The sequence below is a fragment of the Pocillopora damicornis genome, chromosome 4, assembly GCF_964200805.1.
Source record: "Pocillopora damicornis chromosome 4, jaPocDami1.2, whole genome shotgun sequence".
NCBI lineage: Eukaryota > Metazoa > Cnidaria > Anthozoa > Scleractinia > Pocilloporidae > Pocillopora > Pocillopora damicornis.
In genome coordinates, this window is record NC_142673.1 from 10,205,949 (window position 1) to 10,231,796 (window position 25,848).

General features: G+C 37.8%; 2 protein-coding genes and 1 long non-coding RNA gene across 4 annotated transcripts; 2 read left to right on the forward strand and 1 right to left on the reverse strand.

Annotated features, from left to right (window-relative positions):
- Window positions 1–737: 737 nt before the first annotated feature.
- LOC113678242 (uncharacterized) lies at window positions 738–12,079 on the reverse strand. 2 transcript variants are annotated; one of them, XM_089202825.1, is made up of 13 exons: window positions 11,888–12,079; window positions 10,772–10,827; window positions 10,596–10,698; window positions 10,390–10,452; window positions 10,139–10,225; window positions 9,980–10,045; window positions 9,342–9,402; window positions 8,843–8,940; window positions 7,974–8,064; window positions 7,745–7,775; window positions 7,427–7,551; window positions 6,932–6,986; window positions 738–1,274 (listed from the first exon to the last, which is right to left on the reverse strand). In XM_089202825.1, exons 1-13 carry the CDS (start codon window positions 12,075–12,077, stop codon window positions 1,215–1,217), a joined length of 1,086 nt encoding a protein of 361 aa, XP_089058951.1. In that variant the 5' UTR covers window positions 12,078–12,079; the 3' UTR covers window positions 738–1,214. The 2 variants fall into 2 exon arrangements, 1 of the variants encoding a protein (XP_089058951.1); XR_016185550.1 differs by lacking the exons at window positions 6,932–6,986; window positions 7,427–7,551; window positions 7,745–7,775; ... (7 more) ...; window positions 10,772–10,827; window positions 11,888–12,079 and adding an exon at window positions 2,434–3,959.
- LOC149046765 (uncharacterized) lies at window positions 4,587–8,116 on the forward strand. Its single transcript, XR_016185551.1, has 3 exons — window positions 4,587–4,719; window positions 5,711–5,906; window positions 7,098–8,116. It is a non-coding gene; the product is annotated as an uncharacterized LOC149046765 (long non-coding RNA).
- An 8,138-nt stretch (window positions 12,080–20,217) lies between the features above and the next one.
- Window positions 20,218–25,635, forward strand: LOC113678220 (KIF-binding protein). Its single transcript, XM_027195100.2, has 5 exons — window positions 20,218–20,947; window positions 21,849–22,114; window positions 22,761–22,994; window positions 24,268–24,404; window positions 24,816–25,635. Exons 1-5 carry the CDS (start codon window positions 20,418–20,420, stop codon window positions 25,503–25,505), a joined length of 1,857 nt encoding a protein of 618 aa, XP_027050901.2. The 5' UTR covers window positions 20,218–20,417; the 3' UTR covers window positions 25,506–25,635.
- The last annotated feature ends 213 nt before the right edge of the window (window positions 25,636–25,848 follow it).

Here is a 25,848-nt window from a genome sequence, read left to right on the forward strand (position 1 = left end):
TTTTAGTCATATAAGTGAAAAGTTGATGGTTAAAAAGAAGTAATAAACTTATTGCTCTGCAATAATTTTTCAAATTTTGTTTGAAGTGGTACAGACTTCTTATCTCTCAAAATACGATAAGCAAAAGAAGGGGCTTACATGATCGGATGTATTTGGTGGATTGGCCAATAGACTTATTACCTAAGGAGGGGAGGGGCAAGGCTTATAAGAGGCAGTTTACGGTACTTGGCAGTGGTATAAATTAAAGAATAAAGGGGTAAGTTTCTAAAGAAACTGTGGTGCTGCGTCGGTGGGAGAGTATAGCAGGTAATTTAGTGTAAACAACTGGGTTGAAAACGTAAATTAGCCACCGTAAAGGGTAAAAAAGCTCTAACGAAGGGCTAACGCTCGTAACGTCAACTTTTTTACCCTTTACGGTGGCTAATTTACGTTTTCAACCCAGTTGTTTACACTAAATTACCTGGTATAAATTAAAGCCCGAGACAATTTTTAGAGTATCGGTTCCAAGAAAATCAAACAATGCCATCATGTTAATATTTTCCTTTTTCTCATTCCACTCATCTCCTTGCTGTTTGAAAATGTAAGGATTCTGTAAGGAGAATGTTTATTTTTCTCTTGGGAGTAAAAGATCAACCTGTACTTTCACAGTTGAATATCTCAGTTGTTTGTTCTCGTAATTGTTTCTAACCTTGATATCTCGTCAAGCTTGGGATAGCTTAATCTCACCAGCCCCACACTTCGATAGAAAATTCTTCTTTTTATTTTATTTAAGTTCTTTATTCGTCCTGCTATTGTTAAGCGAGTTGTCTCTAAGTGTAATATTTGAATGATATGTGACTCGATTCGGTTTTCATTCCGCCAAATGTAGATTGAACACTGCATGTCATATCCTGTCCCAGCCATTCCAGGCGCGATATCAAAGGAGGAATAAAAACACGAGGGAGGTTTGGATCGGGTCTATCGCGCCGTTTTCTATTTCGCACGGATTTCGCGCCGTTTTACTTGGTAAATCACTATTTACCTATTCCCATATGGATTTAGACTTTTTTGACGAGTGTTTATCACCAGTCGAACTCCGTCTAATTGCGTCATACTTATACGTCCCTATGTACATTTTTTAATTTTTCCATTGAATCAGTTAGTATTCTCTTAACATGTTACCAATTCTATTTATAATTAACAAACGATAATTTAACAATTGCCCATCCAGTTCTTTAGGCATGTGGATTAACCATGATCTTACATCCTTTCCCAGATTTCAGCAAGTCAAAAGCCTGTAATGAAACAGTTAACAGATCAGAATTATTCCGACTTGCTTCCTGGCAAGGAATGGTTCTGTGTCATTCTGTTAAATTATGTATATTATGGTATGCCAGTGCCAGTTGGAAGCAACAAACATATTAAAAGGGGTAATTGTGAAGAAAAGCTCCCCTCACCGACAGTCGGCTGACTGTTGGTTATCTGTCGGCCGACTGTTGATAATCTGTCGGCCGACTGTCAGCGATCTGTTGGCCGACTGTCGACCAACACCTTGCCGACAGTTGACCAACAGATTTATTTAGATTTTTCTGAAAAGGATAATTGTGAAGAACAGCTCCCCTCCACCGACAGTCGGCCAACAGTCTGCCAACAGTTGGCCGACACTTAACCCACAGGCCACCGACAGGTAACCAACAGGTTAGCGACAGGCGGTGAAATAACTTTACTAGTGCATTTTTGCACTCAAAAATCGATGTAAAACTTACTATAAATGCTTCAAATTTTTCAAAATGCCACTAAAACTTAAAGGCACACGAACATTCCCTGTGCATTAAACAAAAGTGTGTTAATATTCTCCATCGAAAAGTGTAGTTAAGAATCGCCCTATAATGCAATGCTATCCTAATTTTTGGTATATTGGTACATCATATATATATAGAGACCGTGCGAAATTCAGAGGGGGATTGGGACGAAGTTAAAATCCAAAATGGCGAACGAACCAAGAATCAAAGTGAGTGTTGGAAGAGAAATTGCCTAGAAACTGTGCTGAACTAACATAAAAGAGCCAGCGACTATGGAGAGTTTCATTTTATCTTTTCGATGCAATTATCAAGGGTTGTAAATCATACACTTTTCAAGGCAATAATCGGCATGAAGTTACCAACATTCTACCGACAGATTGCCAACACCTTACCGACAGATCACCAACAGTTGGTCGACTGTTGGCCAACAGATGTCCTGCAGGAAGTTATCTTTTCAGAAAAATCTATATAAATCTGTCAGTCAACTGTCAGTAAGGTGTTGGTCGACAGTTGGCCAACAGATCGCCGACAGTCGGCCAACACCTTACCGACAGTCAGCCAATTGTCGGTGAGGGGAGCTGTTCTTCACAATTACCAACATGCCAGCCAACCACAGCATGGTAAATTTTTGTCACATTTACAATATTATTACCTGGTGATTACCCTCAGTACACAATCATCTTTCCAAGGTGGTGTTGTTTCTCTTTGTTAGCAAACTGTCTCAAATATCATTCTTAACATGTGTTTGATTTGTTAAGCAAATAAGTGAATACAGTGGTTGAGTAGTTCATTGTTGTATTGTTAGATAAACCATCTTCTTCCCTGTATTGCTCAGTCACTTTCCTCATCAGATCTGTTATCCATTTCCATGCTCATATCATTGTCTTCTTTCACTTTTGTGTTGACCTCAATTGTTAGCTGTTCAAGAGTTTTACCTAGCATGTGAACACTAAAAGTATCCTCTCGTTGAATACCAAGCGCCTTATGGAAATAGCCTATTGCTTCATGGTGATTTCCTAAGAGGCTATTGACAAAGCCAAGGGTAGAGAAAGTGGAAGCCTTGTTTGGAACAAGAACAAGTGCTTGCTTGTGGTATCGTAATGCTTCTTGGTATCTCCCTAGCTTGCGGCAGGCATGGCCAAGGTTACTGAGCAGTGTCTCCCAAGTTTCTGAGAGAACTTCCCCGCTAGTGATCTGTGCTTTCTGGAGAGCTGCCTTGAAGTTCTTTTCTGCTGAATGATAATCTCCATTTTGAAAGGCAATCACGCCCATCTCTTGCTTCACAAAAGGATCATCTGGTGAAAGAATTAAAGCCTGTTCAAAAAATCTCTCAGCCAGTTTTGCATTATTGGTTTTTCCATACTCCAGGCCAATATAGAGAAGAGGCAGATGGCATCTTGGCATTAGCTTAGAAGCTGTGAAGTAAGCTGCCATTGCTTGATCATGCTCTCCTTCTGCTGCAAAAGCATGCCCAAATGCAAGCCATGCTGGCCCATAAACTCGTTCTATACTGGTAGCTTTGCTAAAGTACCTCCTAGCCTGCTCATACTTTTCAATGACATAGTAATAACAGCCAACTGCACACCAAGCAACAGCCTTTTGAGGATAGTTATCAACAAGCTTATGTCCAAGGTAGAACAGCTCATTCGTTTTCTTCAGTTCTACCAGGCAGGTGATATGAATGGGCAAGCAAGCCTCGTGATAAGGATCAGATGTCAGGACAGAAGATGTCATCTTGTAGGACTGATAGTAACGGCAGTTGTAAAAGTGCAGCTCAGTCATTCCAGCAACTACATCCAGGTTGTCGTACAGGGTTTCCAAACCAGGAGGTGGCTTTGGATCAACAGGTTTGCAGTATCTCTTCACCTTGCCTTCGTACAAGAACTTCAACAAATCAACCTCTTCAGGCATGCATTGCTCTGAGAAAGGCAGGGAAGACAGCAACTCTCGTTCCTCCTTATCGGTCAGCATGTGATGAGAAACAAGCAGATCAAACGCTTCAAAACAGTGCACGTCATTTTTGAGGGCATCTTTGAAACAATCTGTGGCTAAAGCTCGGTTATCCATAGCTTCATACACGACTCCTTTCAACAAACAAACTGCACTTTCGAGCTTTTTCGTTCCACCGACAAAGCAAATCTCCGCTGGATCCTTGTCTGCCGGCTCTTTTTGCTCCATATCCAGAACTTCCAGAGCTTCTTTCCACTGTTTACATTCTGCATGGCACTTGGCAGCCAGATAGCGGCAAGCGAGGCTCGTTTGAAGAACACCTCCTCGGTTCCTTAAAACGTGCGAAGCTCGATGGAATTGAGCAGTAAGAAATAAAGTTTGGACAAGCCAGTAAACATCTTGGATGTCTCCATTAGACAGGGATACAGCTTCATCTGCCCAAAATAAAGCCGTTTTGTACAAATGCATGTCTATATATTGTCGAACAAGGTTACGAAGATATCAACCTTCCCGCCAGTCTCCATGTTGGATTTTTGGGGAATACCGCTTGCACGTCATAAATTTACCGTTGGCATAAAATTATTTTGTGGGGGTGTGGAGAAGGGAGTTGAAAAAATATTGATCTACTAATTTGGTTATCTTTTAGTCCTTTGATTTTTGCTTCCCCCTGAATCAAAGTTATATACCTCATGTATCGTTCTGCATTATCGATATTTCAAATCAATTCTCAAACTTTCATTCCTTATTGATTCGTCCTTTCAGCTCTTGGCACCTCTCCCCACAGGAGAGGGGAGTAACGTTCGACAGATCTGCGGTAGAACATAATATCAATGATACAAATTTGTAAACAGTTAAAAGGTGATGTACATTTCAATATGTACAATTGTTTAATAGCTGTTGTCTCTATTTCTTGTAGCTTGTAGGCACAACAGATGTAAACAATGCGAGAGGTGATGCAATGTGTGCAGAGGCCGTCTAGAACTTAAAGGTTGGTAGTTGCTAGTGTTTCATTTTAATTGTGATGCATACAACTTTACTTAAAGTATCTTCAATTTTTCAGTCATTTTTTTAAAAAAGAAAATAACTCTATGTTAGTGGGTATAGCAGTATGTTGCTTGCACCAATCAGACTGCTGCATAGGGGTATGTATCTTGCCCAATCAGATTGCTGTATTAGAGTTTGTATCTCATGCCAATCATATCACAGCTTTCTTGCAAATGATGTAATGGAATCAGGTGGCAGTGCACAAAGAATGACATACACCATAAATTTTGGGCTAATTTTGATAAGTGTCAATAAATTTGTTTTTTTTTCCTTTCTCTTAAGGTGAAGTGATGCAATATTTTTCGTCCATTTGAAAGTTACACAAAGTGGTTCATCTCAACCTGCCCAGCCAAAAAAATAACAGTTGTATGCTACACATGCCCATGTTTGTAATCAGTCATGGAAATCTTGTTTTTGATTGGTCTTATGCGGGCTCAGTTTTCGGTTAACTGTTTCTTAACTTCATTTAGTTACTTAGTGTTTAGCATCTATCTGAAGTGAACATTATTCACTTGCATTTTTGCATATTCACAGTTTCTGTCATTAAGAAAAGACAAAATCTTTTCATCACAATCTTGTTTCTCTCACAAATTGTTAGTTGATAATAAGAATTGGTAACAGGGCCAATAGTAATAGGTGAATCCGATTCAGTCTATAATCATACAAGTGACTAACAGAACTGGATGACAGCAAAAATGGATTCTGATTTGTTAATCTCAAATATGGTTACTGAGTGAATTGGACAACAAGAAGTCCTAGTATAATTTACTTATAATTGTGACAATTTCCGAGAAAACAACTGTTTTTTTTTTTTTACATGGGCTTCCCATTCCAATCTTTGAACACTTAACCATTACAACCTTTGATAGAAGTGTAATAGAAAGCTTTAAGTTTTGTCTAATGTACTAAATTCTTCCATTTGGGGAAATCCCCAGCTTTGAATGGAAAGTGGTGCCATGGTGACTATAATCAAGTCTGTGAGTGGTGGATTAATTTGAGTTCATTGATTGACTGATGTAGCTGTTGGTGAGGGGAGGTGTTCTTCACAATTACCCTGAAAAGATAACTTCCTGCTGGACATTTGTTGGCCAACAGTCGACCAACTGTCAGTTGACTGTCAGTGATCTGTCGGTAAGGTATTGGCAATCTGTCAGTAAAATGTCGGTAACTTCATGCCAATTATTGCCTTGAAAAGTGTATGATTTACAACCCTTGATAATTGCATTGAAAAGATAAAATGAAACTCTTAATAGTCGCTGGCTCTTTTATGCACAGGGAATGTTTGTGTGCCTTTAAGTTCTAGTGGCATTTTGAAAAATTTTAAGCATTTAGAGTAAGTTTTACATCGATTTTTGAGTGCAAAAATGCACTAGTAAAGTTATTTCACCGCCTGTCGCTAACCTGTTGGTTACCTGTCGGTGGCCTGTCAGTTTAGTGTCAGCCAACTGTCAGCAGACTGTTGGCCGACATTTGGCCAACTGTCAGTGGAGGGGAGCTGTTCTTCACAATTACCTTAATAAGTTCAATAAGTCCTTAAGTCAGTTAGACTGTAAGGCAATCAGTCAAACAGTCAGTCATCAGTGAACCAGTCAGTAAGTCAGTCTGTCACTTTAGTTAGAATTCATACCTCATTAAGAACAAAATGTACGGGGAGTAACTCACCAGGTAAGACACAAAGTTAGTGAAAGCAGTTTTCAATTGCGTCAAAACTAGCTGAATCCACGATTGCTTTCGTTTTCTTGAACTTCGCTCTGTAATTGGTCAGAAATCTCGTGCCACCCTCTCAACCAATCAGGTTCAAAACTTAAACCAATCATGGTTTGGTCACTTGTGTTTTCCCGCACTTCATACAGTTTGCCTGTTTTTAATTTGAGTACTCATGAGCTAGCAATGATGTCGACTTTAGCTCCGATTGGCTGTCATGATCACTTTGGTTTTGGTTCTCAAAACTCAACTGAAAACTGCTCTAAACAGCCAGTCATTTGGTCAGTCTGAAACTCACCTGCATAATCTAAAAACATTTTTCTATGCTACACTCAACAAGAAGATTGAACCACAAAACAACCAATAGAATTTACTGTCAACGGGAGCTGACATGTATAAAGGTAACATCACCCATAACAAAGAAAATCAAAGAGAGGGGCAAGTTGTCTTACTTGTTCAAACTGGCTCATTGGTACTTCATGAGTGATGACAGGAGTTACATCAACTCTGTAAAGAACCAAGCTCAGATCAATTTAAATGTGTTCAAAATTAAAGCACGTATGGTGATAAAATTCATAGAAATCCTTGTTGGTTCTTCTCTGTGATCCTTCTCATTAGGTAACAGAAGCATGGCGGGCATCACCAAATGACAATGGCATTCAACTGATTCAAGATTAGGAATGGATCTGAAAACCGCCAGCCCCCTGTTTGTTAAGGATATGTTCCCTTCGAGGCTATGTATTTCATGGTGTTTGGGACCTGAATGGCTATCTCTTGAAACATCAGCTTTAGAAACTCTCAAAGGTGGCAAACTTACATGGCCGACTCAGTTGATGAAACCAATTATCTTGAATATAACTAATTTATAAGGTTACTATCTTGTTACTGGCCATATGAGTTCGTAGCTACATCATAGAGACTTTAAAAAAATTACATGTAATTCTTACTTGTCGTTAAACAGTAACTCTTCTGATTTTTCCCAAGTGCTGAAAATCTTCCTGCCATGAACTGTTTTCATTGTCAGAGACTTGAATAAGATATCTTGTAGAAAGTTTTCTACATGAAGAGGTTGCTGAAAAGCATAAGAAAAAACTTGAATAAGAATGTTTTACTGAGAGCTAAAAAATTAACCTATGGCTAAGTAACCTCATTAAGATGGTAATATGAAAATGTTAAAGCAGAACCACACTAATGTAAAGTAATCATGCCAAGTAAAGAGCATTTTGAGATACCACAGCAAAGACAAACAAAACAAAAAAGGTTACCTTAAGTAATCCTACTAGAACAACCTTCCACCTTTTCTGCAGAGAAACAGTTAATATAATTTGCATAAATCTATCTGAAGTCTATCACAAATGCTGCATTCTGAATGGCTGCACTTCTCACTATCTATTCTGTGATATAGTGAGTAGCCTAATAGTGTGCAGTTGTAAACAAAATAAAACAAAAGCAGCAGCCGGAGAAGTATGTATGAGGTTAAAATGAAATATTTACCTCAATAAGGAGAAACAGTTGTTTACTAATGGCGCTGCTCCAGAACACTCAACAAGGCAACCAATGCCATCACCTGATGTTTCTTTCATAACTAGAGGGAAAGAGATCAAAAACATTAATTAAAACTACATTACCAGGTTGAACTCTTTTCTACTGAGTGTCACAAAATCAAACCAAAGTAGTTACAACAGACAATTAAAAGAAAGGAAAATACATTGAAGAGCCAATGGGAACCCAAACTAAAAAAAAAAAAGGAAAACCACCCTAAAGCACAGGAAAATGCAGACAATAAAGTCCTGATTAGTGTTAGTTTTGCATCTGATTGGTTGATTTCTGGACCAATCACAGAGCTGATGAAAGCAAATCAATACAATCCCAGATTACTATCAACACTGAATTGAAAATTCCTCCAGCTACAACAAGTATAACAAATTAGGAAACCACAATTTTCATAAAAAACAAAAACAAAATAAAATTCAACAATATTTTAGGCTGGGGGTTCTTTTCCAGGGCACTGGAATGGATTGTATATATCACAACTGAGCTGAAAACAAATCCAGGGTGTGTGTTCTTTGAGGTCAAAAAATTCATCATATTCTGTGACCTTTTCAAAGACCTTTTTCATTTTTTCCATGCAATAGATGAGCTGGTCAGCCATGACAATGTGAGAAGGATCATATAGCGAAGCAGTTTTCTGCCTTCATTTTATCTCAAAAATGTCGTTATTAGTCACTTTCATGACTTTCAATGACCCTCATTCCAATTTCAGGTACAAGTATTTTGTGGGCAAACATATAAGGTCTCTATCATGGATTATACCCTCCCCTCTCCCTTGGCACTGTATTTGGGACTAAAAAGAACTCACAGACCAATATCTTTGAGATTTTCCATCTTCCCATTAACTAATACATCTGCACCCATTTGCTCTGCTTTTTGAAGTCTTTCCTCCACAATATCTGTGGCAATTCTGAAAAATAGGGAGAAATGAACAATTCTTGAGTATTTTATTGTTGGTCATATTTTTTGGACTGTTTGCCCCAGCGATAGAAAATTTTTCAAAATAGCAAAAGGTTCATTGTTAACAGATATGGCTTGTTCAAGGGATGTGGACAGAGGGCTAATACAGTAGAATGGGTTGTCTCTTGTACAAGCTGTGGAGTTATTTCTGAACCATGGATGGAGGCAAAATCTTAAGAGGGCTATTTTTGCTATCGGGCACTGGCACATTTTAATTGACAGCTGGTACATGATTGAATTTATTAAGATGAATGTTGAATCTTCAGGTTGTGTTAGGACCACTCCTACTGTAAATAGGCAGCTAATGTATGATCATTTTACAAGGTTAACACATCTAACAAAATGATGTACATTTTGACAGCACCCATGCTCTTGGCAATCCCAGCTGATATTAAGACAATAGGACCACACCCTGCAGCAGAGTACAAAATATATAAATGCAAATCCCAGTTAACCAATAATTTTTTTTTTCTATCTACTGGCATAGAACAGCAACCCACATGGACACATATACCTGTATACAGTAAGACTTAGCTTCTCCATAGCAATAATTGTGTGCTTTGCATAAGTAAAGAGGCCTTGTACAAATACAAAAGTAGCCCTTCTGAATGAAAACCAGAAATTCAACAGCTTAATCCCCTCAACCTAACCTTAGGTAGATTGGAGCCCATTGCTTTATGATGATGTTTAAAATATAATAATTCAGTCATTAAATCATAGGAAATCTGGCAAGGGCATACCTTTTAAAATTGTGTGTGTTATTCACTCTCCCAAACAAATGGATAGTAAATACATTATGCCTCAAAGTTTTTCCATAACACTGTCAACAGATGATGCTATTAGATCATATCAGATGTGGTCTAACCACATGATTCCATATCCATTTTAAGCACGAAAGAGGACACCTTTCAAACTCCATAGAGAAGCCAACTTAACAGTAAAAAAATTCTTCAAATGCATTTTTACAAACATAATTATTAACTATTAACCTTGAATGAGTACACTGTCTCCTGTTGGACAAACCTCTTCCATTGCTTGATGCGCCACACCAAATGCTGTCAGTAATCAGTAAAAAATAAATAACTTCAAGGCAAACTATTGTTAGAATTAGCAAATTTCAACTTGTTTATAAACAAAAGCTTTCTTACGTTCCAATAGGCAAGCCCTGTCCACATCAAGGTTTGTTTTCAACTGGTAACAGTATCTTGCTGGAATAATGGTATACTGAGCACACCCTAAAGAAGGACAATACTGAAATCTCAAATACATATGTGAAAATGTGTCTAAATAATTAGGTCACAATCAGTTTCACAGCAAAGATAATCTTACCTTACAAAAGTCTGATAAAAAACATCCAAGTGGCTACAAATGAAAATTCTCTATTTGTTCAGTTCATTACCTCCATAGATTGTTCCTCTTCCATGGCCAAACTGATTCAAGTTCTGGCAAATGTGGCGTAAGTCTGGTAAGTCAATTAATAGAATCTGTGAATCCATTGGTTAAGCTCAACTGTTTCACCTATTATTGAAATCACACCTCCCTTGCACCATTTCTGAGTATTTTGATGAGTTAAATGTGACAAAAAATATCCTTGCTCATCCCTACCATGTAAACACTGATAGCACTTTCCACAATAAAAGTGATTTTCACAACAAATACGCTGCCCAATGAAAAATTTTTCCTCACAATCAGGACCAACCTTCACTACCTAAAGACAAAATAATTCATTACAAAAAAGAAAAATAAGAATGGACAGTAAAAAATACTAAAACATCCATTACCTCTCCAACACACTCATGACCAGGGATGAAAGGGAGCATTGCTATTGCCTTTGCAGCTGTAAATAGGTAACAAATGAACAAATTAGACCAAAAAAACAGGAAGAACAGTAACTGTGAAGAAAAACCTGTTGGCTGACTGCTAACTGACTGTCACCCAACAGTCAGCTAACTGTCAGCTGACAGTTTTAAACATAACTGTTGGCTGGTAGTCAGTAATCTGTCCATGAGTTGTTGATAACAATATCATTGTATTACTATATCAATCCTCCAAATTTCTGTGGATGTAAACAGTACATTGGACAGGAATATGAATTCACTGAGGTTTAGGCCAAATTTAGTGCCATTACTTACAAGAGTTGCTGAGAGATTGCAAAAGGAACGTTGTTATTTTAATGCAATATCAACTCATTTGATAAGTGATTCAACATATTAGCACGGTAAGTTCAACATCTAAAAGCATATGTAAAGTACAGTCACAGTTTTGTTTTGGAGGTTAATTCTTGGGTATACTGCCAATTGGTAACCTGCAGGTAGCCTGTCACTGGTCTGTTGGTTATCTGTCAGCCAACGGTCAGCAGACAGGTTTTTTCAGGGAGCTGTTCCTCATAATTACTGGTGGAACAATATTCAGTAATTAAATATCGTTATGCATGTGTTACAATGATTTGAACTAAGAGAGAGTGACATCTCATTTATTAAATGTAACTTCCAAAGATATGAAATAAACAGGAAACTTTATATATGGCATTAATTAGCCAGGAGGTAATCAGACCCCAAAAAAATTCAGATAAAAAAGAATAAGCATTAGAAGTATCTTAAGGTATATAGACAACAGAGTTTCATAACTTTGACCCTGTTGCCCAACCCTGACCCCTCCACCCATCCCCCTACTCAGCCTTGATCATGCACCTGTTCTCCTACAAATGTCACACAAAGTCGTTTTGGGAATATTGTAATCTTGCCTTGCATCTGAGCCTTGCATCTGGTAAATGTATAAATAGAATGTTTCAACGAAACTAGGGTGAAGCGGCGAAAGGGGCAGTTTCTCATCCACATTTTGACGTTATCTATTGAATAGATAACGAGACTAAAATAACAGATAGATTGAGTTGTCACCTTCATCCCATTGATACAATATGTTATCCGAACCACATATAGAGACTTTAAGAACTTTTACGAGTAATTCGCCGTTTCCTGGTTGTGGAACAGGAATTTCTTTGTACACATACGATGGTTTCTCCTCTTCTTTGATAAGAACTTTCATGTAATCCGGTAATTCAGACATGTCGACAGTTAAGTGAACCATAGAAGGGGTAGTACTTGGTGTAAGACTGCCCAAAATGTCCCGGGCCACCGCCCATACTATAAGTACTGTAGTAGTACCCATAGTACCCGCAGGAGCTGTGTAGTACCTGTGGTAGCTGTAGTACCTGTGGTAGCTGTAGTACCTGTGGTAGCTGTAGTACCTGTGGTAGCCCTGTAGTAGCTGTAGTGGCCCTGTAGTACCCGTAGTAGCCGTAGTAGCCGTAGTAGCTTTAGTACCTGTAGTAGCTGTAGTAGTAGTTGTAGTACCTGTAGTGCCTGTAGTAGCTGTAGTAGCTGTAGAAACCTTAGTAGCCGTAGTAGCTGTAGTACCTATAGTACCTGTAGTAGTAGTTGTAGTACCTGTAGTAGCTGTAGTAGCTGTAGTAGCTGTAGTACCTGTAGTACCTGTAGTACCTGTAGTAGCTGTTCTAGCTGTAGTAGCCCTGTAGTACCTGTAGTAGCCCTGTAGTAGCTGTAGTAGGTGTAGTAGCTGTAGTACATGTAGTACGTGTAGTTGGTGTAGTACCTGTAGTAGCTGTAGTACCTATAGTACCTACAGTAGCTGTAGTAGCTGTAGTAGCTGTAGTACATGTAGTACGCGTAGTAGCTGTAGTACGTGTTGTAGCTGTGGTAGGTGTAGTAACTGTAGTAGGTGTAGTACCTGTAGTAGCTGTAGTACCTATGGTACCTATACTACCTGTAGTACCTGTAGTAGCTATAGTACGTAGAGTACCTATAGTACCTGTAGTACCTGTAGTACCTGTAGTACCTGTAGTAGCCGTAGTACCTGTAGTAGCTGTAGTACCTGTAGTAGGTGTAGTACGTGTAGTACCTATAGTACCTGTAGTACCCGTCGTAGCTGTAGTAGCTGTAGTAGCTGTAGCAGGTGTAGTACCTGTAGTACCTATTGTACCTGTAGTACCCGTCGTAGCTGTAGTACCTATAGTACCTGTAGTACCTATAGTACCTGTAGTACCTATAGTACCTGTAGTAGCTGTAGTAGCTGTAGTACCTATAGTACCTGTAGTACCTATAGTACCTGTAGTAGCTGTAGTACCTATAGTACCTGTAGTAGCCGTAGTAGCTGTAGTACCTGTAGTACCCGTAATAGCTGTAATAGTTGTAGTACCTGTAGTACCTGTAATACCTGTAGTACGTGTAGTAGCTGTAATAGGTGTAGTGGATGTAGTACCTGTAGAAGCTGTAGTTGCTGTAGTAGGTATAGTATCGGTAGTATCTGTAGTAGGTGTAGTACCTGTAGCATGTGTACTACCTGTAGTATCTGTAGTATTTGTAGTACGTGTGGTAGGTGTAGTATAGGAATAGTTTTGCATGACTGCATCATTGTACAGTATTGCAAAAGCATACCTATTACAATCGAAATATAAAACAAACAACACCAATAATGAAACAAAAAAAAATAACTGCGTTACTAACATTGAATCACATATTTTCATACAGGAGGAAATAAACTCCATAACTAACTCGTTTACATCATGGTTCTTCGAATCCTTTATCAGTTTCATGCTTTCTGGAGATGATTTCTTGTCAAAGTCCGGTGTTATTCGATTGATTTGATTAATGAATGCCTGTCTCTGTACTGTGTTGTTTTTTTTTCCTGGTAGCAGAAATGAATTTTATCGTGTACCTGATCTATGTTATCTTGACAAATGATCTATTTGGTATCGACCTTGTAGAATCAGAAGTTTATGATTACTTAGTTTAAACTTAACCAAAATGTTGTCATTCATCATAATGTCTTACCTGGTAGAGATAATCAGTTGTAGAATATTCATCTTTAAAAGTTTTTTAAAATTAAATTTTTTTTAATTTTCAAGACTATGTCGCAAAAAAGATACCGGATATTTCTCTCTCATTTCTGTGGTATATCGTCCAATTTTATCATTATCTAAAGATTCTGTATCTAAACTGATGAGATTGTGTTGTTCAAACATGTTTATGAATTTGCAATAATATCAGGAATTATTCATAGAATGTAGATTCGCATTGTTCTTTCCACAAGAGCATACTTTATTGATAGTTTTTGAGTTTAGTCCTTGGAAACAGAAAAAACAAAACAAAACAAAAAAAAGTGAAATTAGGCTGCATGGGGAAGGGGAAGTAAAACGGCAGTAACCCATTAAACAAGCTAATAAATAAGGGGGGGGGTGCCTCCTGGTTATCAAAATCCCTGACTCTATTCCAGACCAAAACTGTCATGTTTTTACACCTGTTTTCATACATGGCGGCTTAGAAATTATGTCATCATTACGTGGATTGGAACAGGAACAAAACCTAAATCTTAATTGGTATTTTTCTCTTTCTTTCTAACTCGTTTATTCGTTAAAGCCATACCCGATTCCATACCAAGATGGACAAAGTCTATTGCCGTTTTCGGACCAAACCGGTGCAAAAACCCTACCCTTTGGGCGGCACATATTAGGGGGTACCAGCCAGGGGCGCTGGCTCGAGATAACAGGGAGCGAAGTGCAATTCCCACAAAGGAAGTCTCCGGTAAATCTTTTTTTTTTGTCTTCTTTTTCAGCTTTAAAGAAACCAGGAGAAGGTTAGACAATGACAGCTATTTTCAAACATGATTATGACATTACGTTATGTAGAAGTGTTTTGATTTATATATTAAGAATTGTTATTTTTTATATAAACCAGTTAAGTTTATGCCCAAAAAAAATTGATCCGCAATTGATAATCTAGACGTATATTCCGCGAAAGGAAATAAATTTAAAGACCTCAAGTGACCACTAAAAAATTGCAGTCGTGGGCATTAGCTGATATTTGAAAAGGATGATATTAAAGTTGTAGTCGTTTCAAAAATTACAATTTTAAAATTTGGGGAAAGAGCCATAATGGGCTGTATATATGGCTCTTGAAAGCACCTAATATTTCTTTAAAAAAAATTATTAAGGTACCGTTTTTGATAAAATTCAGAATATCCGCTCCCTAGTATACATATTGGGAAAAGTGCAATTGGCTGGTCACCTGACAGCAAACGAACCAACTAGAGACATGTTCCTGCGCCGTAAATATCTTAATAACAGATTTCTAGGAATTAATTGAACTTTATGATTAAAAATTAGGCGTTTCAGATAGCGTGAGATGTTCGGTTTTGGTAACCGTTGTATTTCTTTTTGTATTTGAACCCTATTGCACAAGTTTCAATTTTTTTTAAAGGCTTTTCATGCTTCAGTTTTGTTCCTTTGTATATCTATTTTGATCAAGGATGTTTATGTGACGTTTTTCCTTGGTAGCCTGCTTCATACGGACAGTAGTACTAAATTTTGTTACTATCACCAATTTCGGTGTGACTAAAGACTAAAGTGTGTAATTGCACTGTAACTTTTTCTGAAGTTAAAAAAATAACTTTTTTGTCACAGGGTCAGGAGAAGTAGTAGAAGTATTCACGAATGACGTCGGAGAAGGCGCCAGTACAGATGGGAAGAAAGGAGGCAGTGGCGGCGAAGAGAGCGGAGAAAGTAGCGACGAGAACGACGCAGAAAGTAGTGAAAAGAGCGCAGGAGAAAGTACCAGTAATAGCGAAGGAGAATTAACTAGCGAAGAGAGCGAAAGTGCTAATAACAAAGAGATCAAAGGAGAAACTGATGCAGATGTACCTGAAGAAGGCAGCGACGAGAACAGTGCAAAAGGAAATGGCGAAGAAAGACACGAATGCGGGGACAAGGAGGATGGAAGAGGCATTGCTGATGGGGTTGGAGAGGAACCAGGGGCCACACGACGGCTGGAACCTAGGAAGAGAGGCAAGTTAATATATTAATGCTCAGCTATTGTACTATAAATAAACTGAACAGAGGTCCATTCCTATGACATTGGATCTCCCCATAAAGCAACCTTGACTTAATACTGCTCTAATAATACTTTTCAAACATCGGATTAATTTAAATTGTGCAACCTTCCATGAAAACAATTTGTATTCCTTCTTTCTTGCAGGGAAAACAGAAGTAGAGAAGCTGAGTGACGACCTAAGCCATTTTTCTTCCCAATTACCCAAAAAAAGAAAAGGAAGAGACTAACTCATATAAGTAACAAATGAACCATTCACACCGAATAGACATGTTTAATAAGTAAAAGTGCACTAAACAGTCACAAACCGTTTTAAACATGTTTAAGGACTCTTCAAGCTTTGGTGTGAATGGAGCCTAATATTTAGTCTTTGAGCGGATAGTTGCCTAGCTAGCCGTGCAGAGAACTCGTTGAAAATCGTTCATGCGCCTAGAACTATTGTAAACATAAATAAATGAATAAAGAACTGATGGGAAAATGAAACTTCGGAGCTCAAGTTCTAAACCTTCTCAGAGCTCTTCAGTATTTTAAAATCAATAGATTATATCGTGACAGGCTCAAGTAGCCTCATAAAAAATCACTGTTAATGGAAATTTTAAAGTTTTCAGTCTGTATATTTATATATAAGAGTAGTTGAGTTGGGTAGATGGACACAGAATTTTGTTCAATTTACCCTTACCAAAATTTGTTTCAAGATTCAATTCTGCGAACAGAAAAAAAGATAAATTCATGGAAAAGGTATTATTCTATCGTCATTAACGTTTTTAGGCTTATTACATAGTTCTTTTATTGTTTGTGTAGATAACTTTGTTATGTTTTATTGGCAAACATTTCTTTAATTTCTAGAATGTTCGTCTTGATTTACATTCTTGATGTGCCTTAAAATGACAGATTGTTGAAAGAATTGTTTTGAGTAATAGCATGGCAAAGACAAGAAAAAAAAAGATTCTGCGAAATAGAGCTGCGGTTAGCTCGAGAAACTTATGAGTTTCCCATTAATTAGGTAGAGACTTCAATAAGAATAATTTCAATTTTTAAGAAAAGTATCTGATCATTAGTTATCATTAGCTCTTGTTATCGATTAATGTGGCAATAAAAGTTTTTTACATTTGAATACAAGTCTCTCTGTTGGCTTTTTCCAGTCAGTCACACTCGGTCGTCTTAAAGTCGCGAGAAGGGGGTGGGGAAGGTGAATATATCGTTTTCCAACTACGTTTCCGGACTCGCTTGACAGTACCGTGATGTCACATAGTAAAGGATTAAAGCCTCAGGGGCACCCAACGACTGTCTCCATTAAAGTATGTTGGAAACACTTTTTATGCAGTCCAGAGTTTTCTTTTCTGCACCCTAGAAATGCATTCAAAGCGGCACTACAAAATTTTTATCGTTTAGGTCATTAGAGATTTCCACAAGCAGGCAACTTTTTGGCAACTTCTCGTATTTGGAACAACTTCTTTCCTTTATTGCAACTGTTGGCTTTTGGATTAAGATTTCTCTAGAACTTTATCATCTAATTCTGTGATATCGGAGCAGTTCTTAGTGTTTAAATTTGCCTTTGTTCCATATTTCACAATGTTTTGTAGACAATTTGCGATCGAATTACCAGTTAAAAAAGGAGACAAATACTCCTCCCCTGAGGCACATGAAGGGCGCAAGATAAGTCAGCGGTTTTTACAGAACATTGTAAATGATTGACGCAGATTCTCACTCGACTGACTCGAGTGTCTCGGGTGAAGAAGGTCATTAAGGAATGTTTTTGGCTCATTACATTTCCTTCGTGATTTTAACTCCGGAAAAAGTTATTAAGCAACGCTGGTTGCGCTGAAAAAATTGCACGAAAATTCTAAGAAATCTTACTTTTGTTTGTACAATTTGCATATTTTCATAACTTCAGACCAAACAAAGATTTTGTTTTTGAGCAACCGTTTGAGTAAGTTTTGTTGCAATAAGCAACTTTTGATTGTTTTTGGCAACTTTTGAGCAGTTGTTTGAGAAATAATGTGAAACTTTTTGGAAAATCTCGAGCAACTTATGGAAAGCCCTCCCGGTCTGACCGGTCATCCTAGAGGAACTTAAGTCAGTTTTCACAATTACAAAGGTTTCAGTGTTACTTTTGCGAAAATTGTAGTTGCAATTTAACGATTTACGCAAGTGAGTATTTTTCTGGTTACCTCTCCCCATCACATTTTAGAATCCAAAAAAACTTTAGGTGAACATTTTTTAACAAAAATATTGTAACCTGGGAACTGATTTTGAAACATTAAAAATCAGAATTGGTAGGGAATTTATTAGGTATAAAGCATCGAAAATTGTAAATGAATGAAAGGTCCATCTAGGAATTTTTAGTCTTCCTCAAGCAAAAGAAAATTCTTGGCAATATTTGCTTCTCCGAACAGATATTTAGCAGAAAATTGTCTTTGGGTGCCCCTGGTAACCTCGCCGGGTCAATTTTGTGCAATTGAGCATGGGACACCACAGTCGTAAGAACAAGATAGGACGCGTAAAAAAATATAAAAGCTAGAAAATATTCCTATATATCACTAACTTCATCAAATGTGTGTGAACCTTGACGTTCCTTTCATAAGCTTGTGCAAATCGTCTTTTGTACTTTGTAGAAGGTTCCATTCAGGACTCACATACCTACGTTTATATTCTATATATTCTCTCGCCCATTAGTTTATATCAATCCCTTTGAGTGTGGACTCGGTTTCACTGCCTTACGCCTAATAATTATCCAAGTTTGGTCGATTGACTAAAGTGAGACTAGTCGATCTAAATGCTTGGAAAATTTGCTGGAAGGTAGAAAGGAATCTTTACAATTCCTTACACCACTGGACGCCCCTACTAAGGCTGCTACAGGTACTCCAGAAACCACAGCTACTACAACTGCTACAGATACTACAGGTACTACACCTATTAAACCTACTACAGCTACTACACCTACTACACGTACAACAGATACTAATGGGACTACAGGTACTACACCTACTACAGCTACTACAGCTACTACACCTACTACAGATACTACAGCTACTACACCTGCTACAGGTACTACACCTGCTACAGGTACTACACCTAATACACCCACTACAGGTACTACAGCTACTACAGCTACTACAGCTACTACAGCTACTACAGATACTACAGGTATTACACCCACTACACCTACTACAGCTACTACAGGTACTATAGGTACTACAGCTACTACAGGTACTACAGCTACTACACCTACTACAGCTACTACAGGTACTACAGCTACTACAGCTACTACAGCTACTACAGCTACTACAGGTACTACAGGTACTACAGCTACTACAGGTACTACAGGTACTACAGGTACTACAGGTACTACAGGTATTACAGGTACTACAGCTACTACAGGTACTACAGGTATTACAGGTACTACAGCTACTACAGGTACTACAGGTATTACAGGTACTACAGCTACTACAGGTACTACAACTACTCCAGCTACTACGGGTACTAAAGGTACTACAGCTACTATGGCTACTACAGGTACTACAACTACAACAGGTACGATAGGTACCATAGGTACTACAGCTACTACAGGTACTACAGCCACTACAGCTACTACAACTACTACAGCTACTACAGCTAATATGGGTACTATAGGTACTACAGCTACTACAGGTACTACGGCTACTACAGGTACTACACCTACTACAGGTACTACACCTACCACAGCTACTACACGTACTACAGCTACTACACGTACTACAGCTACTACGGCTACTACACGTACTACATGTACTACAGCTACTACAGTTACTACAGGTACTATAGGCACTATGGGTACTACAGCTACTACAGGTACTACACCTAGTACAGGTACTACACCTACCACAGCTACTACACGTACTACAGCTACTACAGGTACTACAGGTATTACAGGTACTACAGGGCTACTACAGCTTCTACAGCTACTACAGGTACTACAACTACTACTACAGCTACTACAGCTACTACAGCTACTACAGCTACTACAGCTACTACAGCTACTACAGCTACTACAGCTACTACAGCTACTACAGGTTCTACAGGTACTACATCCACTAGTACAGCTACTACGGGTACTACAAGGCTACTACAGCTACTACAGCTACTACAGGTACTACACAGCTCCTGCGGGTACCATAGGTCTTACTACAGTACTAACAGTATGGGCGGTGGCCCAGGACATTTTGGGCAGTCTTACACCAAGTACTACCCCATAGAAGCGTGACTGATGACTAGATTTGGAACATCAACACTGGGAACTAGCGAATAGATTGAGAATGTAGTGGGAGGGGAGGGTGAAGGGCAGTTAACTATACGTGTTTTTTTTTCAGATTTGATTAAAAAATCCAGACATTGAAAAAAAATTTTCATTTTTCCTCAAATATTTTATTTATTTTCCTATCCATATAAGAAAATGTATCGGTTCTTTAGCTTTTAAGAACACAAAGTCCAATTGCACCCACGCAGTCTAGCCCAGTAGATAAGTCTAGTACAGAGACGGCTCAAAATGGCGGACGAGCTGGAGCAGATCGAATTAGGCTTTGAGGAAAGACTAGAAGAAATCAACAACTGGCTCAAAAATGGAGGATACGAAAAGTATAAAGAAGCTAGACGCCTTGCAGAGGAAGAATCCCTCGAAGATCCTGAAACTGATCCTTTTAAGTCAAAGTATAAAGCTAGAAGAATCTTGTTAGATTTGAAAGCTGAATTGGCATCATTCTTAGACGACCAAATCCCCAGCGAAAAAGCTAAGATCCTAAAGGCTGCTCTTGATTATCAGATTGGACAAAATTACATTGAAACTGAAGAGCTGAGTACGGGCGAGGAACTCTTTAAAAATTGCATCAATACTCTCGCAGAATATCGCATGGACAAAAGAAGTTGCTCTATACACTTGCATGCTTTGAACGAGCTGGGAATTCTCTGGTCCAAAAGAGGTGACTCTGAAAAAGCGTTGGGATTTCTACAGGATGCAGAGAAGTTGTACTATAGTTACAAAAAAGAAATGGAGGGTTGCTCTCCTTATGACATTCAAGAGTAAGTTAAACATTGACTCAATTTATTCAGATGATTATTAATTCTTCCATCACCCACATGAAAAGTCTTATCCTTTTTTTATACCAAAGTACTTCGTGTAGTCAAAGGGTACTCGAGGAATTATACTTTGTTGAGTGTCACTTTTTCAGTTTTCAGCAATTCAGGGGGAAGGAGCTTTACCAAATATAAAAATTTGTTGTCTGGTGTTGCGCACGTCAGGATAATCCTGGGTAGTTCTAAAGTGAAACCAGGGTACATGTAGCAACACAAATTTTTTTTTTCCCATGGTTACATACTCATGTACATACACAGAAGGTTGTGCTTGATAATAACACAAAATTTTTCTTTTCATGGGTTACATACTTGATTACTCACACAGAAAGTTTTGGGGGCTGTCCTGGTGTACCGGTACACGGGGGAATTCCTATTGTTTTCATATCCATACATGGAGTTGTGACGCAGTTCGTTAATGTTTCGTTCCTTTGTGTACCAGTACATGAGGACACAACCAAGTTTTGCTTACCAGTCTGGTGAAAATTTTGATGATAAAAAGAGCAAAAAATGGGAGGCTTACTTCACTGGTATCAGTGTGTCTCAGGGAAAACAACACCAAAAGGCTGCCATGATTTATTAGATCTCACAATGATAGTGGTCTTAGAAATCTGAGTCATTCTGATAAAGTAAAACATGAATTTTTAAGTAATAGTTGTCACACAATTTACTCAGTCTTTTTATTAGCAATGTTCTTTGTTGTACAGAACTGCAAATTTTTTCCAAATTCTTTAATTGTTCTTATCATGAGGTAACCAGAGAGTGCATTTCATACATTTTACAGTACATTTATAACAGCACATCTCAGTAAACAGAATACATGATGTTGTCATAATCTATTTATCTGTAGACTCTTTTATCCTGAAGACAACTTCCTCTCAGATGCTGAACGGGAAAGGGCTTTCAGTGCGACATTCACTCATACTTTGTATTACTTAGCACAAGTCAATGCAGCCTTGGGGCATTCTAAAAAAGGGGCAATGTATTGTCACACAACTCTATGTCACCAGCTGGAGACAGAACAGTATGATCCAGTTGACTGGGCTCTCAACTGCGCAACACTGTCTCAGTACTACATTACACAAGAAAAATATACATTGGCAAGACATTGTCTGGGTAGGTAATCTTGGTTTTTAAAGCTCCTTTCCTTTATTTTATGTCCTCCTTGGTAAGGTTAGTTTGAGGTACAATTTTGGCCAAAAATGGGAATTTTCTCTAAGTTTTCATTTAGAGCAAACTTAATGATTTTACTTTCTTTTTTTGTGTAGAATTATAATTTCAATAAGTTATTTGCATTTTCATTCCATGCAGTTAAGTTTATTCCTCTGTCTATATGTAAAAGAGCACTTACCTGAACTTGTTTTCGTTAGATGAAAGTCTTAAGCTTATCCTGGGTGTAATAGGGGGAAAACCATTGTAAACACAAAAAATTTTAAAAATCTGCATCAACTGTGTATGGATTTTAGGTATTTCCAATACCAAAGCAAATAGAAACTCTGCAAAAAAACTTTCATGCTTACTGGAGTTGAGGAACTGGAATAATGGAGGTGTAAGGATATCCTCAGCAACAGCCTTGTAGTTAAGTTCCAACCATCCTTAATCAAAGATTGATTGGCAAGATATTTAGCAACTGAACACCAAGTGCAAATGGCTGCAAAGTTCACCATATAGGTAAAATTCTGCTAAGCATGTATGAAGTCATACATAACCTTTCAACCTGACAATGATGATATTTATAAAATAAATACTTCTCTAAACACAGCATGTTCCAGTCGTGTTTTCTCTGAGGCTGAAGAAACTGCTACAGTGGAGGCTGTGAGTGAGGATGACAGTCAGGAGGAAAGAGAAAGAAAAGAAAGAATTCCTCAAAGAAAGGCTGACATTTCTCGCTGTTGGAGTAAATATTGTTTGGATGTGTTGAGAACATCAAGAGATCGGTGTGTACAAGAATTGACCAGTGCTGATCAGAATGATGAAGAACAAAAAACAGAGAAAGGTTGGGAAAGTTGTTTTTACTACAGTAACTTAGAATTCAATTCCCTAAATTTAAAGGTGCAAGGTAAATTTCTTATGGTAAACAAACCCTGTGAAGTGATAATTAACAAATAGAGTTATCATTTGTAGCAGGTAGTGAGACCTGCTTTGTGTCATTCTCAATAGTGTCTGCTTCAAGACACCCCTTTGATACAACTTCCAGTGAATTATTCACTTTAGTCATGTAGCTGTCATTATGAATATTATGGTCTTTCTTAAGTATTTTACACAATACTTCACGTACTAAGCCAATATGTATGGCAAAAAGGGAGATGATCCTGTGAGTAAGCTGTTTCTGTCTCTGGGAGATTTCATGCCTTATGTTTACTAAGACAAGGCTGACCATCTTCTGAAGAAATATCTTTCTTTTGTCAGAACTGAAGACAGTTTCTTCTTTCTACATCAAGTTAAAAGTGTTTTTTTTTTTCAGTGTAGTCATTAGAGCAAAGATGTTGTATATAATCCCTGATTCTGGTATTTAAGTCAATCTAGTTTTTTCGAACCAAGAACCTCTAGATATCGCTTAAGAAATAATGTTAATTTAGAGGAAGTGTAACTCTTTTGTTTATAATTTATTTTCCTACACTGTCTCTCATTACTGGAATAACTTGAATAACTCAATCAAACAAAGCCATTCTTTCTCCGAATTTAGTAGGAGATTAAGTCATACTGATTTTAAAGGGTGCTTTTGTCACTCCTCTCTATGAATTTGATTGATCTTTTTTATTATTATGTACTTTTCCTAGACTGATACATCTATATACTCTATTAGGATCCTCGCATATTTTTTTTTTATTATCTTATATATTTTAGCTTTACTTTTGACTAGGTATTTTTACCTCTTTTTTTTGTTTTGTTGTCAAATGTTTCATACATGAGCCTTGTTGCTCATAATATTGGGCAACTACTTCCCATTTCAATGACAATAAATACATTAATACAGAACTGTTTTCATTTGTAGAGAAGAAAAATCATTCCTAAAGAAGAATAAGCAAGTACAGGTGTAGCAAGAAAACAGAAAGCACAATCTGAAAGGGAAAACTTACAACTTAACCTACAACTCCATAAACATCTATTTCAAACATTTCTCATCAGAAGTTTGGTGTACTGTACTGTAGATATGGGAAGAAACATTTGAGACTGCCTGTTCATACAGGTTTCACTGCATGCAGTGAGTCATGATCGTAAAAAGATGCCAATGAAAAACCTATTTCATACATATCTTTATTTTCCAGTGACTTCTGATGAAAGTGCCAGGAAAGAAGAAAGCACTCAAGAAGGTGACACAGGAGAGCCCCTTAGATTTGAGTCCCTTGAAGTTATTTCCTTAGAACAGTCGGTACCAGACCACTTAATAAAGTCATATGATGAGGTAAAGACTTTTTTCAATCAAATATTTTCGTTATCTTGAAATATTTTTCCAAGATTTGGTAATTATTATTTAGGGATTCATTAAGTATTATTTACTTCCCTACCCCTCAGCTGCATTTTTTATCATTAAAGTTTGCCTGATTCCAACCTTCAGTTTGTAAACCAAGCGCTTCAGTGAAGGGAGAAAAATCAGATCTTTTCGCAAACCTACATCATTTTATTCACTCTGGGTCTCTATTATATCCCATTTTCTGCATCTTGTGTTCACAAATTGAATTCCTGGAACAGGCTGCCATCTAATTAAACTAGTCCTATAATGAGACAATCAAAAAAGGTAATTCAATCATACTTACCTTCTCTCATCTACCAGTCATTATTAAATGCTATATGATCTTTCATTTCTCTCCCACAGGCACGTGTCCTGTTTCTGGAGGGACAAAAATGGCTCAACATCTCCAAACAATTCTATGTGCTGGACGGTCATGTGACCAATCACGTAGAAATCATACAGGACTTGAGCCAGCTATACAAACTGTTGTCATTCTTTGATGAAGACTTTGAAAGGCGATGCAAAATGCACAAACGGCGAGTGGATATGCTGAGTGAAGTTCTTATCGAGTTGAATCCCCAGCATTATCTTTTGGTCTGTCGACAATTGATGTTTGAAATTGCAGAAGCATACAGTGACATGGCTGATCTAAAAATAGCTATTGTGGATGAGTCAGGCAGGCATCCAAATGCACATGCAGTCAAAAAAATAAATACATTGATAAACCAAAGTATAAAGTTTTTCAAGAGCTTTATCGACTCTATGAAGAATAAAGGTGCTTTGCCTGAAACATTTGCTGAGGACACTGTACGCCCAGCTCTTGTGGCACATTTTTATGTTGCACGGCTTTACTCCAAGCTGATATGCTCAGACAAACATCTCAAGGTTGATAATTTGAAGAAGAGTTTGGCTATTTACCAGTATCTTGTGGGATATTGTGACAGCCACCCTGGTGTGTCAGACATGGCATTCAAGCAGGAGATTGGTGTTTCCAGGGAAATGGCTCAACTTCTTCCTTTCAAGATGGATAAAATCATGAAATCTGAATCATGACATTTGCAGTGGAATGGTCATTAACTTTCAGTTTGCTACTGGGACTGAAAATGGACTTTGACTCCTAATACTAGCAGGCTAAACACTGTACATAATTGATTGCTAATAAAATTTCATGCCTTTCTAGTAATACTGTTTCAATGAATTAAAACATGAGTAATCTGTTCAGTGGCTCCCTGATGATGATATGGTGTAAGCCTTGTGGTAGGTGTCAGTTGTGAGCATGAGCAGCTTGAACAATTAAAATATTTGAATCCCTTCTTTACTACCCTGTTATCTCCCAGGTTCAAACCAAACTCCTCAAGGCGGATGGTATGTCGGCTGATATTGCCCGCGGCTTTAT